Source organism: Cheilinus undulatus, linkage group 7, assembly GCF_018320785.1.
Source record: "Cheilinus undulatus linkage group 7, ASM1832078v1, whole genome shotgun sequence".
In the NCBI taxonomy this organism is placed as follows: Eukaryota; Metazoa; Chordata; class Actinopteri; order Labriformes; family Labridae; genus Cheilinus; species Cheilinus undulatus.
The window spans coordinates 9,999,284-10,016,893 of NC_054871.1; the positions used below are offsets into that span (position 1 = coordinate 9,999,284).

A 17,610-nucleotide genomic window follows, 5' to 3' on the forward strand; every position below is an offset into this window, starting at 1 on the left:
TCTGTTTCTTGATGACCTTGGTGAAGGTCACAAGCTCAGATGCACTGCTTTTATCAAGTTGTTCTCTGAATTTCAACTACTGATGAAGCTTTCTGTTTCCACATTGTTAGAATATGTCACAGGCAAGATCAGCACATTAAGACTACACCTCCAGTTTGTGGTTTTCAAACAACAACAAATTTAAAACAAAGGATCACTGAACATAAAAGCACAATAGGACACAACAACAGAGTCTATCCTGTGGCTGTGCATTTTAATGATGCATACCTTCGTATTACATCACTGCAGTTCTGTGGAATTGAACAAGTTACCCTCCCATCTGGGGATGGGGGGTTACCTTAGTAAAATTTTACAACAGCTGGAGGCTTACTGAGCCTTCGTAGAGTTAAGGGACCTGTTTTGTGCCTTTTATGTGTATATGATTCTACATTGTTTATCTTTTCTTGTAAATTCTCCTTTTTGAGGCTCTTTAGGGAGAACTGTTTCATACGAAGGATGATAAACTAGTATTCTGAAGTCAGTCCCCTTGTCAGTACAGAACGCTTTTATTCTGTTCAGCTATACAACAAATAAAGTCACTTGTACGGAGATTTATTGAGGTAAAACTTCTGAAGAAAGAGCAGAGATGATGTGTACTGGAGCAGACATCCATTGCAGTGTAAAACAGGTGTTAGACATCACTGAAAAATGGCCACTGTGTAATTATGGTAAACGGTCTCAGTATGTGATTAATAAATGTGTTCTCCTGATTCTTCACCAAGGTCCAGAGTAAAACTGAAACTGTAAGCTGAGCCTGCAGAGCCTTCATTCAAATGTGAACCATGTGGGCTGTGACGTTAGGTCAGAAATGGCAGCATAGAACACCTAAGATTTGGGATTTAAAGGCTCTTATAAAAATTTCATTTTGTCAGGGTTAGACCTGCATCAATAAAATGGAAAATTACAGACCAAGTCTTGTAATAATGTGAGTTATTACTCAATGAAAATGCTGCCGTATGCATTCTTGGTCAGCTCTGTATGCAGGCATAAATCACTACCAAAGGTACAGGATTCAATAACACTGCATTTTCCACTTATAAACAATATTGAAGGACATTGTGTGGAAAGGATTTTACTTGCGTTCTTTTTATCTTCTTCATACTATTACTGAATTATTTCTTCTTTTAAGCTTATTTGAACTTTTCTTTATTGGGAAATTTGCTTTCATTATTCTCACAAAGCACACAGGTCTAGAAATGACCATCAGTAATCATGAAATCTAAAATAGTATTACTTTTCTCTTATTTGTGTGGTCCTTTTTAACAAATATACAAAATGGAACATTGCACTGAACAAACGGCAACAAAAACAGAAGTAACAACTCAGAAGAGCATGCAAACATCTTTGCAGAACTCTATCTGCGTTGTTAAATGACAAGAATTTATGAAATGCGATGCTGCAGAGTTGCATTTTAATAAGAGTGGCCCAAACAGATGGAGAGAGGGAAAATAAATGAAGAGAGAAAACTCACGTTGGCCGTCCTGGCAGAGGTGTAGGGAGTGGATCTGGAAATGAAGACAAGGGGATTTTTTACAACAGGATAAACAATATTGCTCCCAGATTTTCCTTTGCAGAAGCTGCCAGACACAAGCAAAAAATCGGCCGAGCTAAAAAGTGTTGCTAAAAAGAGCCAGATCTCTTGCAGGAGGACATGAATAGGTAATAATGTAATTGTTTGTAATAGCAAACGGATTAGAGCCTCCTTCAACATCTGCATGCCAGTATGATTTTTAAATGCAGGGCTCTAAACCCACTTACCAAATTTGACAAACAGCACGCCCGTTGTGGACACAGTTCCCTGGCTGTTGGTGGCCACGCACTGGAAGTATCCGGTGTCCGTGGTGTCCAGGTTGCGGATGCGAAGGCGAGATCCGTAAGGCGTGGATCGGTATGAGACCCGCCGAGGCTCCTGCACCACCGGAGCGTCGTTTTTCAGCCAACGCACAGTGGGAATCGGGTTGCCGGACACACGGCAGAAAAGCTCGGCTGTGTGGCCTAAGGAGGTGGTGATGTTGTTCATGGGAGCTTCAAGACGAATGAAGAGGGACCCTGAAGACAAAGAGGCATATGGGGAAGGTTAGGAGAGAGGTAGAAGGGTAAATCAGGAGAAAAGGATCTAAAAGAGTGGTCAAAAGACAGGAAATGTCAGAGAGAAAAAGACAAAAGGAGGTGGAAAGCATTTTATAGCACAAGGCCAAGACATAAATCAAAGAACACTTACTGTACTACATCAGCGCCAGATATGAAGAGAAAAGCATGCATTTAAAAAGAAAAATAGCTATAAAACAGCTCAGTGTTCTCAGACACACTTATTCAAAGTCTGGTTCAACAAGTTATTCTGCGGCTGTGGCTGTGGTGACACCTAATTTCACTTTTCAGCACCGCTACAGGATGCCAGAGGGTTTCCCCTGGCCTGTGTATCCGCTTGTTAGGCAATATCACCTCTGTTGTGGTTCTACAAACAGAAAAGATAAGAAGAAACCTCGAAGGAGTGGATATGAGCTAATCAGACCCCGCTGTGTGACAATAGTGGGTTTGGAACAAAAACATTAGTCCATGTTTATTTCCAGGACCGCATTTTTCCTCAAGGTGGTCAGGAAAAAACAATCCGGAGGGCCACCTAAGAGTTTAATGTGCTGGAAAAACATTGGTGTTAAAGTCATGAAATAGCTCTGGAAAGTTCTCTCGACCCCAAAAGCCGATCTTAGGTATGCAGAAATGTTCTTGGTTTCACAAACGAGCCAAAACAAACAAGAGAGGAAAAACACATAACAGGGGAATCTCAGACAGACTGAAATGTGAGTGAATAGAGAGGCTGAGGTGTAAAAATAGAGGTAAACACTTACATATGCAGGGACAGCCACACATTACAATAATTGACATGCCATTCAAGTTTATCCGTTTTAGGTTCAGTTACTCTAGTTTCAAACTAACCCTTTATAGGGCAAAGAACAGGGATGGAAACTGACAAGATCTTATTGATAATGATGCAATTATTGATTCTTCTTATTGATTAAATTCTTTATCTATTCCCTTCTTGATACTTTCTTTTTAGAAAAAGTAGACTATGAGTTCTCACTGTAAACAACTCAAATATTATTGGGTCTCTTTCTCTCTGAGCACTGAACAAGATGTACGCCACCTTCACTGACAAGCACACTTTAAAAACTGGCTATAGTAAACAGTTTAGATCACTAAAAATGTTAAACATCAAGTGTTTGGGACAAGAACGTCCTCAAATATATGTCTCAGTTAAAACAATTTCTGAGCTTGAATTGGAATGAAATACTACTGCTCATTTTCAAGATAAAACCTTAGAAATAAATATAAAACTGGTAAAAAAAAAATAAACTGAAATCTTGAAATCAACAATAAAAATTCAAGTTTCTTGCTTTACATAAATACACCTAATTTAGAAGTCAGTTTATTTTGTTAAAAACACAGACATTGTGATTTTTTTCCTAAAAAAAATTCCCTAATGTAAGACAATCTGCCTAAGTTCATCAACATAACGAAACCAGATTGTGTTATCTATGCTCAGTTCTATCCTGTATTTCAAAACTACAAAACACTACAATACCCAATTAATCGGTGTCCCCTGTGGTGCATTATGGGTATTTTTGATTAGTGAAAAGGAGCTTTCAACAGTCGGATGTAGCTGAACTGTTCATTGAGGACATGGCAGTGATGGTGGATAAGATTGGTTGAATTCAAATCTTGGCATATGTAGAAAGGAATTTTCCCATGATGCCATTGGGAAGAGTGTTTATATGTGTTTGTTTGTTTTTAAATGTGGTCAGGTGAGTTTAGATACTGAATGTTGTTCAGAGATCACTGCTGGGATTCCTTTACTCATGTTTTTGATAGATTATTGTTGTGTCCGTCTCTTTCTTGCAACTGGAAACTTAAGCCTTCTGTGATGGCCTCAGGTATGAGGTGAAATCAAAGAAGTGTGAAAGTATACAGATGCATCTTCTACTAATATAGTAAAATACGTATCTGATTAATTCCTCCGGTGGGATAGAAATAAAAATAAAAGGAAGGTTGACATCCGTCACTGACCCCAAATTAGCAGATACAATAATATGTCATGGGAAGTGACCAATCAGCACTTGCCTATAGAGCGTTGCAGGTTCTCCTGCTGTTCTTATTTTTGTAGATGTTTTTCCTACTAAAAATGTTTGACACAAAATGATCATTCCCATCAGTACAGCAATTCATAGCAAGATGAGTCAAAATAAATGCAATCAGATGTTTTTCTAAAACCATTCAGCCTTAGTACTGACAATCTCAGAGCTTCTCTTTGCTGTAATGTCTCCAACAATATCTATTTATCCTAGTTTTCTACTTATGAGGAATCTCAGAGTACTTCAGTAAACTATAAAGCTGGTTACTACAAGCACTGATGGGGGCTTTACTGTCACATAGGGTTTGTGTTAAGTCAGTTAAAAGGTTGTCTGCCTTGAATTAAGCCCATCAGACTGCTTGGAGGAAAATAAACTAGGTGTTAGGTCAGCTATGGAAACCGGGTGTTGAATAAAAAGCGCGCATAAAACAAAGCAAGCTAAATGTTATAAGAGAAAATGTCATTTTGTTATTGAATTTGAAGTTATTCTTTTACTGTGGTTATCAGAAAAAAGGACTTGATGATGATGATGATGATGATGATAACAGTAGCACAAAGTAGCATCTCTTGAAATTGCATCAGCACTCGCCATCACAAGACTTGTAGAAAAACCTGAGGGTATTATCAAATCACTGAAGCTGTTTATGTTGCTGCAGGCTGGAAAAACAGTTTAACATCTATGACTCTGAAATTACCTGTCTGCTTTTCTGGTTTTCACTGAAAATTGATCAACTTAAGACTGATTTAGAGATGGGTCGCTGCATGCTAACAACACAAAAACAGCAGCTGTCATGAGCTGTGTGGATACTGAAAGGATTATTACTATAATGACTAAATTTGGTGCCAGGTTTAATTTTAAAGGTTAAATTATTATGGCCGATGCATCTGCCATACATATTAACAGTGTTAATTATATATATGCCTTAAATATGAGTATAATATGGACTAAAGTATTTGGTCACACCTGTTAATTATTGAATTCAGGTGTTTAAATCAGACCTGTTGCCACAGGTATATAAAGCAAGCACCTAGCCATGCAGTCTCAAACATCTGTGGTACAATATGGGTCGTTCTGAAGAGCTCATTGAATTTAAGTGTAGTAGGATGCCAGAACTGCAATAAGGCAGTTTATGAAATTTCATCCCTGCTGGATATCCCAGTCAACTGTAAGTGATATTATTAGAAAAGTTAAAGTGTTTAGGAACAACAGCAACTCAGCCACTAAGTAGAAGACCGTGTAAAATCACAGAGCAGCGTCAAGGTGCATGGTGTGTAAAAGTCACCAGCATTCTGCTGGTTCCATTGCTGAGGAGTTCTGAACTTCCACTGGCGTTAAAGTAAGCACAAAAACTGTGCAGCAGGAGCTTCATGACAGGATTTCCATAGCTGAGCAGCTGCAAGAAAGCCTCACAACATCAAGTCCAACGCTAAGCATCAGATGGAGTGGTGTTAAGCACATTGGCAACTCCATATTAAAGTACATGCATGTGAATACAATGTCATCAGTCACAATCACTAACACTGGCCTCCATAAAACCTTCAAGTATAACACGACCATGTGGTACTAACAAGTGTGTGAGAATAGAAGACAACTCTCATCACCACCACTCCTCCTAAACCATTTTTATCCATCCTCCTTTCCTTGTACACACTCTACTATCAATGGCATACTTCACTCCCACACTTACATTCTCCTCCTTAACTCTATCCTGCCTCTTCTCACATTCTTACTCCTCCACTTCTTGCCCATGTATGTGCTACAAATCCAGACATAAATATAACATATCTCACCTAGGTGTGAGGGGGTTCATGTAAGTGTAATAAAGCATAGGTAGGGAGGTTATTGTAGCGGAGGAGGCAGACTCAAGAGGCTTGTTGAAGCTTCCATAAGTGGATGTTTACTCATTTTTCTACCAGGAAATTGTCAGAAAAAGACAACTAAAAATCTATTATTGTAAGTAGTGGTCAGCTGGTGCTGCTTTTAAAGGTTTGACACAGTAGGATTATTATGCGTACATGAGATATGAGGAACCAGATAAAGAAACTACAAAATAACAAAAACATGGTGATCATATGGCCTGAACTTAAGTCTTCTTCATCTCAACAAATCCCACCATTTACATCGTTTGCAAAATGAGCGTAGTGAATATTTAAAGCAAAACACAGCCCCTGTGTCTCAGTACCTTGAGTTGCTTCTAAACAGATTTGCCAGACTAATCTGATAATAAACAATCAAATCTGTGCTGATTTGTGCAGAAATGACAGTCAGGTCAAACTCTGATATGATTATGATAACCAGTCTGCTCTGACGGATGAAATCTCTCCTGGCAGAGAATGAATGAAAGTAAACACTGACTGCTGAAATGTCTCTGGATTCTTCTCACAGCTTACTTACTCATCCGTGGAGCTTTATTTTTCCGTTTACTTGGTCTGGTCTTATTTTGTTAATGTTCATTACAACTTTAAATGTCACAAGACAAACACTGGAGAGCTGGTATCAAAGAGGAGACTGTTTCTTCAGAGTCAGGCATTAAGGCTGTGTCATGTACAACAAATATTCTTTCATTTTCATTTATGCTGTGATTTTGAAACCTTATTTGACATTATAACCAATTGAAGCCTATGTGTGTGAAAAAAGGGACATTCATTGTAAATCAAGGATACATCAAAATATATTTTTCTACTACAAAACTGACACCGATTGACCTGAGTAAAGTTCATGGAAAGCTTGAGCAAAGCATTGTACATCTTTTGCAGAAATGTGACAACAGTTGACAAAAAAGTGGCAATTTGGCATCAGGCTACTATGAGTTTTTATCAGTGATTACATTCTAGGTCAATTTCAGAGCTGTAAGAGTGGCATAATAGAATTAGCCATACTTATATGAATGTTAGAGGCTGAGCCACCTCGAGGGCGCTCACAGAGAAACTTGTAAAGGCCACACTGACTGAGAAATTTCTCAGGCAGGGATGTTAAGCATCTTAAAGCACCTTAATACCTGCACAACTGCCTACAGGAAGACCTCGTTGTTTAGTTTTTAATTTAAATGTCACAATCTGCTCATCATAAGGAGGTACTGAATGTTTCAGTCATGTTTGATTCTGTTTGGCATTTGTCAGCTTTAGACCATTCAGCGCTTCTGCTCTGCTGCAAGTGAGACTTTGATATAGAAACTGATCTTCAGGCTTTTGATAACACTATTTCAAGCTTTTTAAACTTTCAGTGTATAAAATGTGCACTACAAAGATAACCATAGGGAGTTCATGAATCAGAGTATTATCTAGCAGCAGCATCCAGTGAGTAACACTGGATTGTTTCCATGGAATTAATTGGGATGTATAAATTACAAATGTGGAAACAACATAAATGCATTTAATTGCTTGGGCTGCTCATACAGTCTAGAATTTATATCATTATTTCCCTATACAGTGTTGTAGAAAGTTTCTATTATACTGTTGCATCACAAAATCAACAGAGATAACACGTTTAAATGTATTTTCAGGAGTAACAATCACCCTTCTGACACTTTTATCCCATTGTTGACCTTTTTCATCCATTTTTACCACTTTTTAAACATTTTTTTTGCCAATATTGCTACATTTGCATTTTTTTGCCTTTTTGTCACTTTTGCCAATTTCTACAAAATCTTTGTAAATTTTTCCATACTAGAGCCACATGGTGCAATTCCTTCTAATCTTTTTGTTGATATATGTCTATTTTTGTGACTTTTTTACTTTTTTCCATCCATAGTTGCAACTTTTTGCCTATTTTTGCAACTTCTTTTAAACTTTTTGCTACTTTTTGCTTGCTTTTGCCCTTTTCATCAATTTCTTGTAACTTTTTTAAACTACTTTTTGTCTTTTTTTCCCATATCTGCAACATCTATTAGAAACCATTTGCCCAAATCTTCTCAATTTTTGAATTTTTTTCTTGCTGCATTTAACCAATTTTTTGCTTCTTTTTGCTAATTTTTGCCAATTTCTGCCCATTTCTTGCCACTTTTTGTAAGTTTGTCCACTTTTTTGCAAATTTCTACAACTTCTAACAAATTTTGCCACTTTTCCCCCTTTTCATATTGTTTTTATGACACTTTTTACACATTTTTGTCACTTCTTTTGCCACCTTACCCCATTTTCCCATTTTTTGTAACTTTTCACCCATTTTTGCCACTTTTAACCCATTTTTACGTTTTTTAAATATTTTTTTAACACAATCTTGCCTTTTTTGACCATGTTTGTCTCTTATCACAAAAATTCAGTTGTGCTGATATAACTTCCCTAATAGTTCAGTGTGCCCATCCACATTGTTAACATTACTAATAAAAAGGTAATCCTGTTTAACACACACACAAAAAAAAAAGGGGGCTAAATTTTGAAAAAAGGCTATATTGTACTACAGCATAAATACATGGAATTAATGTTTTGATGAGTTGAAAAGCATGGTCATCATTCAAGTTAAGAATAATATATGGTTATCACAGCTTAACTTTACAACTGACCATGACCTGGCTGACCTCCGTGGGCCTCCAGTTTGACTGGGCTCCAGAAAGTTCTTCCCTTTCTTCCCTTATATGGGCGGTGGCATTGTTTATGCATTGTGTGTGAACTACAACAAAGCACATGCATTTAAACCAGTGTTGCAAAAATTCATTATATTCTAAATTGTACAGAAAACAGTACTAAACAGGTTTACTGCCCACCACTGGCACAGCTCTAAGGATAAAGACACCCACTTATAGGGCTTTTGGTTATTACTTATGTTTCAACATGTTTTTGGCATGAGAGAGTGTGCACACCTACTTTCATGAGCATTATTAGTTTGTCTGACCTACAAACTATCATCACAACAGTATGATGGGTCTGTGCTTACGGACTGTTATAAGTGGCATGTGTAAGTTGCACATCACTACCTTTATGTGTACGGTTAGGTCTGCTGCATTTCATAAAAACAGAAAGCACTTTATTTTTACGGAATAAGCACACACCCTCTCTTAAAGTACAGAAGTGTGTTTCATCCACAGTCACTTTATCACCATTTCCTAGTTGGAAAGAAAATGTTTTTGAAGCTTGTCACTGTACACTTCATTAGCTATTCTAATAACTGAAGCGAATGAGCGAAAAAGAAAAGATCAAGAGAGAAAAAGAGAAGAAGAGATGAGAGGTGACAAGGAGAAAGATGTCCCGCCATCGTGTGTGTCACAAAGTCGCTCTGTTTGTGATTGTCTGGTGGTGGCTGTTGTGGTACTTGGCACCCGGACTACAGTGAAACTTAAACCATCGTCGCAGACTGTCCCTTTAATGTGGCGGGCGACTAAACGGTGCCCTGTCATCAGCATGCATTTTCTTGCAGAGGTTTTTTTCTGTACAATCAAACACTCACACGCAGGCACACAAACATAAACACACACACCCACACAACCACAATACACACAAACTATGCATGGTTCTGTTACACAACACCTTTTCATTTTCTCCTAAAGGTCTACATGCAATAACACAGGCAGGAGGAGAGCTGTGCTAGCTGTGCAGGCTGCAGAAACCTGAGCAGCTGCACAGCTAACTAAACAAATTCAGAGGAAACACTGAGGAGCATGGACTGTAGCATTGCCAGCTACGCTAAAGGTGAATTTCATTAAAGCTGGGTCGCTCTCCAGCAGGGTAACAGAGGAAGTAAAGGAAGCAAAAAACACAAAATGAAACAAAGAGAATGAAAGCCTCAGGGAAAAGAGCTCAGCAAGCTATCATCACCCCTGATTTCAGTCCAATAATGAGCCTCTTTCAGCGCGATAACTTCCTGCTACTGATACACCCTGATAGAGCCATGCTACCTGAAAGCTGTCTACCCGGACAATCAAAACCATCCCCCCGCCTGCAGACAAAACAAGTGCTGCAATCACCCTCCATCCATCAGATAAGAAACAGATGTTAGTCATAGGGCTGAGCTCAAACTGACACTCACACATGCAGCTCTTGTAGGCCTTTAGGTGTCAATATGTAACTTTTTCATGATTAGTCTTTCACATTCAGCATCCCAGATTGGTCACCATAACCCTGAATAACCTACTCAATCATGTCCAGATATGACCACTGTCCTTGAGGTCTTTTTCCTGCAGGGCGGATGTTGTGGGAGCTTTGACTTTGCAAAAGTTGAGCTGAACAAACTCAGAGAGCAAAAATAAAGGTCAAGTTGCGGAAAGTTGCACGCTGAGGGTCTTCCAAAGCAGGGATCTTCATGGGGGATAAGGCAGATGTCTGCTTTCCAAGCTGGAGGGAAACTGAAGAGAGGGGGGCCAGATCAGACCGATAACTCTGGGAAACGGTGTTAATACAATATACAGAAAGTGGGACGGATTTGACTGAGTTATTCCTGGAATTCTGGAAGGAGGACAGTGGTTTTAAGCTCTTCCAGCAGGATATGCTGGACTATCATCACCTAAAACACATCAGTTTAATTGGCAAGAACCTCTGCTGCTTCGTTAAGCCAGTGTTAGGAAAATAGGCAATGTTTTCAGCATTCTTACGCCCATATTTCTCACAGTACTCAATGTTTTAGTGGCCTTAGGCGACGGGTAATGCATGTTTCAATGTTTAAATAAGTGAAATCAGACACCAGTTACCCCACTTTGAAGATTTATGTTGGTGTTTTTGCTGGGATCTTGGCTTCTAACCTGACACACCATATGGACAGAAGAGGGAGCTGAGCCAGAAGATACCTGTCTCCAGGAACCCTCACCTACGGTCATGAGCTTTGGGTATAACCTCCTGAGATCCAAACTTTTGTCTGGAAAGCATTTTTAGGTTCTTCCACTTATTTGGGCTGAGTAAAGTCTGATAAGTTAAAACATTAGCCCTTTCTATGAACAGGAATTTGTTTTCATTCCAAAATTGAAAGAAATTCCCTAACATTAAAAAGAAATTACCGAAAATTCTTATCAAAATTCTTAAACATATTTTTAAAGTATTCCAGAAAAATTTAACCCCAAATTTCTTTACATAGTCCTCAAATCTTCCAGTAAAACCTCCCTATAAAGCCTAAAAATTCAAATAAAAATGTCCCTGAAAATGCCATGCAAATTCCTACAAAAATTTACAAGCAAGTTTCCCTTTATCGTGTCTTACCAAATTCTTAAAAAGTTACAAATGCATTCACCCAAATTCCTGCAAATGACAGAAAAATCCAAACAATTCCCTGAAAATTCCATGAAAGTCCCTGAAATTCTCAAAGAACAACCCTCTACCCATAAATTCCCAATCCCATTTACAAAAATCTACTAAGAAATTCCTCAAATTCCAATGAAAATGCCCCAAAAATTCTAAATAACTTCGTCAAATCTTTCAATAGAACTCAAAAATATTCAAACATGCCCCCTAAATTTCCACGAAAATACTAGATCATTTCTAAGCAAATTCCCTTAAGTATCCACACAAAAATTATACCAAAATTACGAGCAATTACTTAATCTTTGGTTTTGGTAGACCCAAAACTAGATTGAGTACCTATAGATCCCATCTGGCCTGAGAACACCTTGACATTTCCCAGGCGGAGCTGGGCAGCATTGCTGGGGAGAGGGGTGTGAAGGTTGACTAGCTTAGCCTGCTGCACATACCGGCCCTAGATAAGTGGAAAATATGGATCGCTGGGTGGTTAAGATGGGTTAATAAAATTAATATGGTGATCAGAAAAGGAAACCCTTTAAGGGTAAAATGGATTTATTGCTTAATTTGTATGAAATCCTGACACGTATCTTGGCTTAGATCAGGGGTTCTCAAAGTGGGTGTTGGGATACCCAGGGGGGTTTGAAAGACACGGGGTTACGGGATGTTTGATTGAAAGGGGAATATTTTGTCCATTTTTGTTGAAAAAAATTCTTAAAATAGATTTAATTCTCAATAAAAGCAGAGTTAGTACATGAGAATTGTGTCTAAGTGTATCTATATGCTTTAGCCACCCTCTGGGACAGTGGGGTCCCCAATCTTTGTCGCTGTTTTTGGGATTCACAGGCTGAAAAAGTTGGGGAATCTCTGGCTTAGATGACTTAATGCTAAACATAAAACACTGATGATAACAATAACAATACAGCCTACTGTTCACTATGCAATCTGTAATGAGTAATAACTGCAGGCATGTAAACTCAGATTTTTGCATTTTATCCACCTCCATGCTCGGTCACTCTCTCTTTTGCACTTCTTATCTTCCTCAGTCACCGTGGTCTTCATTCTCTCAGAACTAGCGCTGTAAAGACGTACACATGTCTCATGAGAAAATCTGATCTGCATACCAGGCAACAAAAATTTGATTTGATAATTCCCCTGGTATTGTATGTCTGAAGACTAGACACACTGAGGTAGTTGATGAAGGATGGCACCATAAAAGTCAAGCTGAGAGATACTCCTATGAACAATATAGCGAGCAAAGTTTTAGACGATATACTGACAGCATTTTGAAGCTGCTGCTTTAGAACAAACTAAATCTAGGTCAGTGGAAATTAAAGAAATGCGATGCACCTGTGGCTGTACTTTCACAATTAGAGTGGGTCGATGTGTAACTTATTCCATCAATTATCCTCAATAGCAGCTGATGCTGGGACAATGGGTGTTGTCTGGGTTACTAAAGCTGAACATTTAAAGAGGATTTAAACTCATTGTAATTTTAAACAAAACATGTGGGATAACAGTCCAGAGTACCATCTGTGAATGAGTTCATAGCAATCACAGCGTAGCTGGAAAGATGTTAGTAAGGATGGGTCGAATTGTGCCCTGCTTTGTGTTTGTGTTAATGTACGTGTAGTTACCATCATTAGTGGCGTTCCAGGATGTCGTAGATATCACGTTGGGGTCTTGGGGAAACCCGGACCCTGTAAAGAAAGGAAGTGGAGAATATGATTAGCATGTTTCTGATTTTTCAGAGAGGAGGAGGAAAAAAATGACAAAGCACCATTCATATTAAAAGACTCAGACAGTAGGAATGCAACAGGATGCCAGTCATAGTGAACCAAACCCTGAAATATGTGCATGCTCCCAGCGCCAAACAAGAAGAAGCTGCATGATGTTGGGAAGCCGACAACTTAACTTTGGGCAAATTATTGCTTAACCAAAGGACAACAGACTACTATGGTTGCATTTTCTACTACTACTATTCAACAGCTTAAAATTCACAATACTTTTGTTGTCCTGTGGGGGAAATTTGTGGTGTCATCTTATACAGTTGGTGTATGTATACCTACATTCATAAGTAATGAGAAGAACTAATATCACTAATATTAAGAGAACACAAAACAGGCAGTTTGCTACTCCAGACCCCATGATAAAAGAATACATGAAAAAAATGCTGACTATGGGTGAGCAGCATGAACAGAACTCAGGATGTCCACCATTGCTGCAGATGGCTAATGGCTAAGGACTGGAAAGCATAGTGCACACATGCAAAAAAGTCTATATGTCTAAAGGGAACTGCTAATTACCAGCTAACACAATGATAGAGACCGTTCACCCTGGTAGGTGTTGGTTTTCAAGCTCCCAAACCACCATTGTTGTGCTAATTAAGAGCCAAAATGTGACATATCAGCTGTAAATACCACTTATCCCACGTGGGGTCACAGGGGGCCTGCAGCCAATCCCAGCTGTCATTGGGTGAGAGGTGGGGTACACCCTGGACTGGTCACCAGTCAATTGCAGGGCTGACATATAGGGACAGAAAACCAGGCCAGCTCACACACACACACCCATGTCTAATTTAGAGTCACCAGTGAACCTACCGAGCATGTCTTGGTGCAAGAGTACCCGGGGAGAAGCCATGCATGCATGGGGGGAAACATGCAAAAACATGCAATAAACTTTAAGTGTGCTATTATGACTGAGATTTAAGTCTAATCTATATATTTATTTTTTAAAATATCTATCCATTTGATATCAGGAGGAAATTCAATTCAAAACCTAGTTTGCTTAGTTCACTTGATCTTGGGGGTTCAGTCTCTAAAATTTCAAACTGTGACTTCCCTACAAAAAGGCAGTTCAAGGCTATATCGCCATACGTTTAGCGTAAAATTAAAATGCTTTATTTTACATGACATATATATAATACTTTTAAATATAGCCTATACGATTGCAACCTACTCAGGTCTTCATCAGAGCTGTAGAGTGCAACAAGTAGGCTATTTTATACACATTTATCTATGTAAAATAAAGGCATTTAATCTCTTCGTGCGTCTTGGATTGCTTTTTTGACGTTCTGCTGCAGTTTGAAATTCTTAAAGAACATTTTTACTTGTGTAATTAATCAAAGGTGATCATATTCTTAAGGCAGTGTGGATGAACATTGTGTTATCTTGATCCACAGACTGCAATGGTAGAGAAGTGACAGCCAGAGCCAGCAACTCCTTTAACTATATTCTGAGTTACTGAAAATTTTCTTCTAAATGGGTCCATAACTAATCAACTTAGCATCATGTTATGTTTAATATTTAGTCCATAAACTCGTAAGGAAACTGTGAACTGATGACAAGAGTTGGGCCAATTTTGCATCTGGCTGTATGTTATTATTTAGCCGTTTCTCTGGCCATGAGAGAATGCAGTTTGAAGGCACTTTTTGCATCAGCTTTTCTTCAAGACCAAGAGGCTATGTCAACTATTTATGCACAGTCTATAGGGGAATATCCATGATTGTTGTTGTAGCTTAATACTTCACACGCCCACAAGCTTCACTTTGGGATAACATGTGTGAACAGAAGCCAGGAGTTTAAACAAACTGCTCCTGCCAAGACTTTTGGTAACAAGAGGATGCCTCAAAATTTAAAAAAGGGCCAAAGCAAGGATAAATGTGAAAAAATAAAATGCAGAAATACCAAAGCAAGCTCTACCATGAGACATTTTTACAACTTAACTGCACAACAATACAGGTGACAGCACTGTACATCTGCAAGAGTAGATCAAAGTTCTGAATGTACAACAGCGAGCCTATCAGCACGCCATGTGGACCTAATGCTGCGTTATTACCAGCCGACGACAGAGCGGCCCTCTGCTTTTCATTACAGGAGAGAAGAGGCAGAAAAATGGGCTTCAGTGTGCGCTGCCGCAGGTCAGAAGTTGATTCCTGACAAATGAAAAGGCCTGTGCTGGACTTCAACATGCAGGAATGACAAGGATGGGAGCTGAAATAGTTTTATCTCCGCTGATTCTTTGGATGGCTGACAACACTATCCCATGCTTACATCAAGCTCTGCTTTACAGGCTGATGCAACATGTGTATGCATGTATATCAGTGCAGAATGGGATAGTTTAACATGATGAATGAGCTCATGGCCGCTGGCCAACTACAGGCATGAATCCTACATTCACAAGCAGAGACACTATGGACAAGTTTATCTGCAAAGCTAGCCTTGATTCAGGAGTGTAATAAAACTTTACACATGAATGTAGAAGATGTAAACATTATCAATGCATGTGTTTGATGCAGAGTGACAGTGTGAGAGAGAGTGTGCAGTCAAATAGCACCAGGCGCCTCACACAGGGTCACACTAATTGGGTGATAATGTGTTGTTTCACGAGTGCTGTGTCAGGACGGTAACAACTGTGCGCTGGCGCTTGTGAAATGAGCTGTGATAATGAGCACAGCTCTGGGCCTCTGCACCTGTTAGTGAGGAAGTCAGGAGGTTCCGAACAACAGACACAAACTTTTATGAGTTCTGCTCAGGACTGTTACAGTTCTTTAAAGCTTAAACACAGAGGATTCAGCTCTTCTCAGTTGTGTTTTGGGACTAAAAAAATGACCTTCTGTGCAGCCAGTCTTGGCCCAAAAGTGAGTCTAAATTCTCCCCGTGTTCTGGGTGAGCGGACCTGAAGAAATACAGAGCTCTTACAGTTCACAAAGGACAGAAGAGAAGGGGAAGCTGCAGCTTCACTAACACAGAGCTATCCAAGTGCAGCCAAGTGAAAGTTTAATAGAGGGGCACGACATGAGAATACAGGGGAAAGGAATAAAGGAAAGGTGAACAACAATGAAGTTTATGATAATGATACAGAGAAGCTGAAGCAACATTTGACAAAACGTCAGTGCAGTTAAGGGCTAGGTATCATTACATTACTCAATATGGCTGCAACAGTTATTTTTCAATCTTTTTTTTCTGCCAATCACTGAAAGATAAACCATAGATATCTTAGAATATAAAATGCTGAACTTCTTCAGAAAAATGTAATCAAAACTCACAAGAATAGGGATGTATATATTATTCTAGTATATATAATATAAACAGAAATCTTTCTTGTTCCAGTGTTTTTACATTATACAGTTAGCTCGTGGGCATGCAGTGTGTGAAGGATTCATCACTGGGCCCGATGTGCCACAACCCAGGACTGGAGATGGGGATACATGTTGACACACGTGCATCGTAGCCAAGGTCAGTCTTGACAGTATTTCTTTTGTCCATGCCTTTTAAAGGCATGGACAATCCAGAGACCGCTGGCTGTTTCCGTGCCCCTGGGACACCTGCAGCACGGCAAGAGCTCATGGCATCCCTACTACACGCCCAGACAGTAGCCTTGGCCATGCTTACTCACAATATCCACCCCTTACTCGGCTCTACATGTGTAGACTCTGTTATGTCTCAACAGTTTGTTTTTCTCAAGCCCCAGGTAATATGCAAGAGCATGTAAAGCGTGCTCTGTGGTGTCAATCCTCCTTCCCAACCAATGGGACCCTCAGGAGGGCTTACTTGCCATTACACACCTTACTTCAGCGGAAAAATGCCTAAAAGTTCTGCACAGTACTGTCAAAACTGTCACAACTTTTTTGCAAACTGGGTGTATATCAGACTCTAAAACGACAGCTGTTGTGACATCTCTGCCTGGAAGTAGTCGCTATGAAAAGATCATCAAAGTGGTTACAAAGAGGACCCTTTGGTTTGATCTGAAGACTTTCCAGTGATCAGCTCTAACTAGAATTGATTTTTTGTGAGTAGAAAGCTGTAGAACAAGATTATTTTTTCTTCTGTTTCTCCCTCTCCTTCTCTACAGCTCTGCATCTCCTCTATTTAGGTCACATCTGTTTGCTCTCTTTAACTGAGATAATCATGTGGAATATCTGAGATGAACTGCCGAGTAATTTTAAGATTAGCTTTCTAATGTTTCCCAGGAACAGAGGGAAGCAATTGTAATACGCCCATTTGTTAATAAGGGCCTAAAAATAGGAGGCACCTGTGTCAGTTCGAATCAACGGCTCTTAGTTTAGGTCCTAATGGGATCATATATTTGATACTGGAGATTTCCCATACGCAAACTAGACATGTATATATGAAAAAAAGTTTGGCCTGGTGGTTTGAGTTACTGAATTGATGTAGTTTTAGGTGGCATTGGCTTTGTCTGAGCTGAAATACCTACTCATGGTTGAACAAATTGTCTGACAAAAGGTTTGGCTTCATCCCTGAGGCTGTGGTTAGCGTCTTTATTCCTAT

At 39.2% G+C, this 17,610-nt stretch overlaps 1 protein-coding gene across 1 annotated transcript in view; it reads right to left on the bottom strand.

Annotated features, from left to right (window-relative positions):
• ror1 (receptor tyrosine kinase-like orphan receptor 1) overlaps positions 1–17,610 on the bottom strand; it is a 214,711-nt gene that overhangs the window by 54,660 nt on the left and 142,441 nt on the right. Inside the window, exons 2-4 of the mRNA XM_041791512.1 lie at positions 12,958–13,020; positions 1,798–2,088; positions 1,511–1,544 (exon numbers count right to left, since the gene is read on the bottom strand). Of these exons, the coding sequence (XP_041647446.1) occupies positions 1,511–1,544; positions 1,798–2,088; positions 12,958–13,020 (388 nt within the window). The remainder of the gene's footprint in view (positions 1–1,510; positions 1,545–1,797; positions 2,089–12,957; positions 13,021–17,610) is intronic.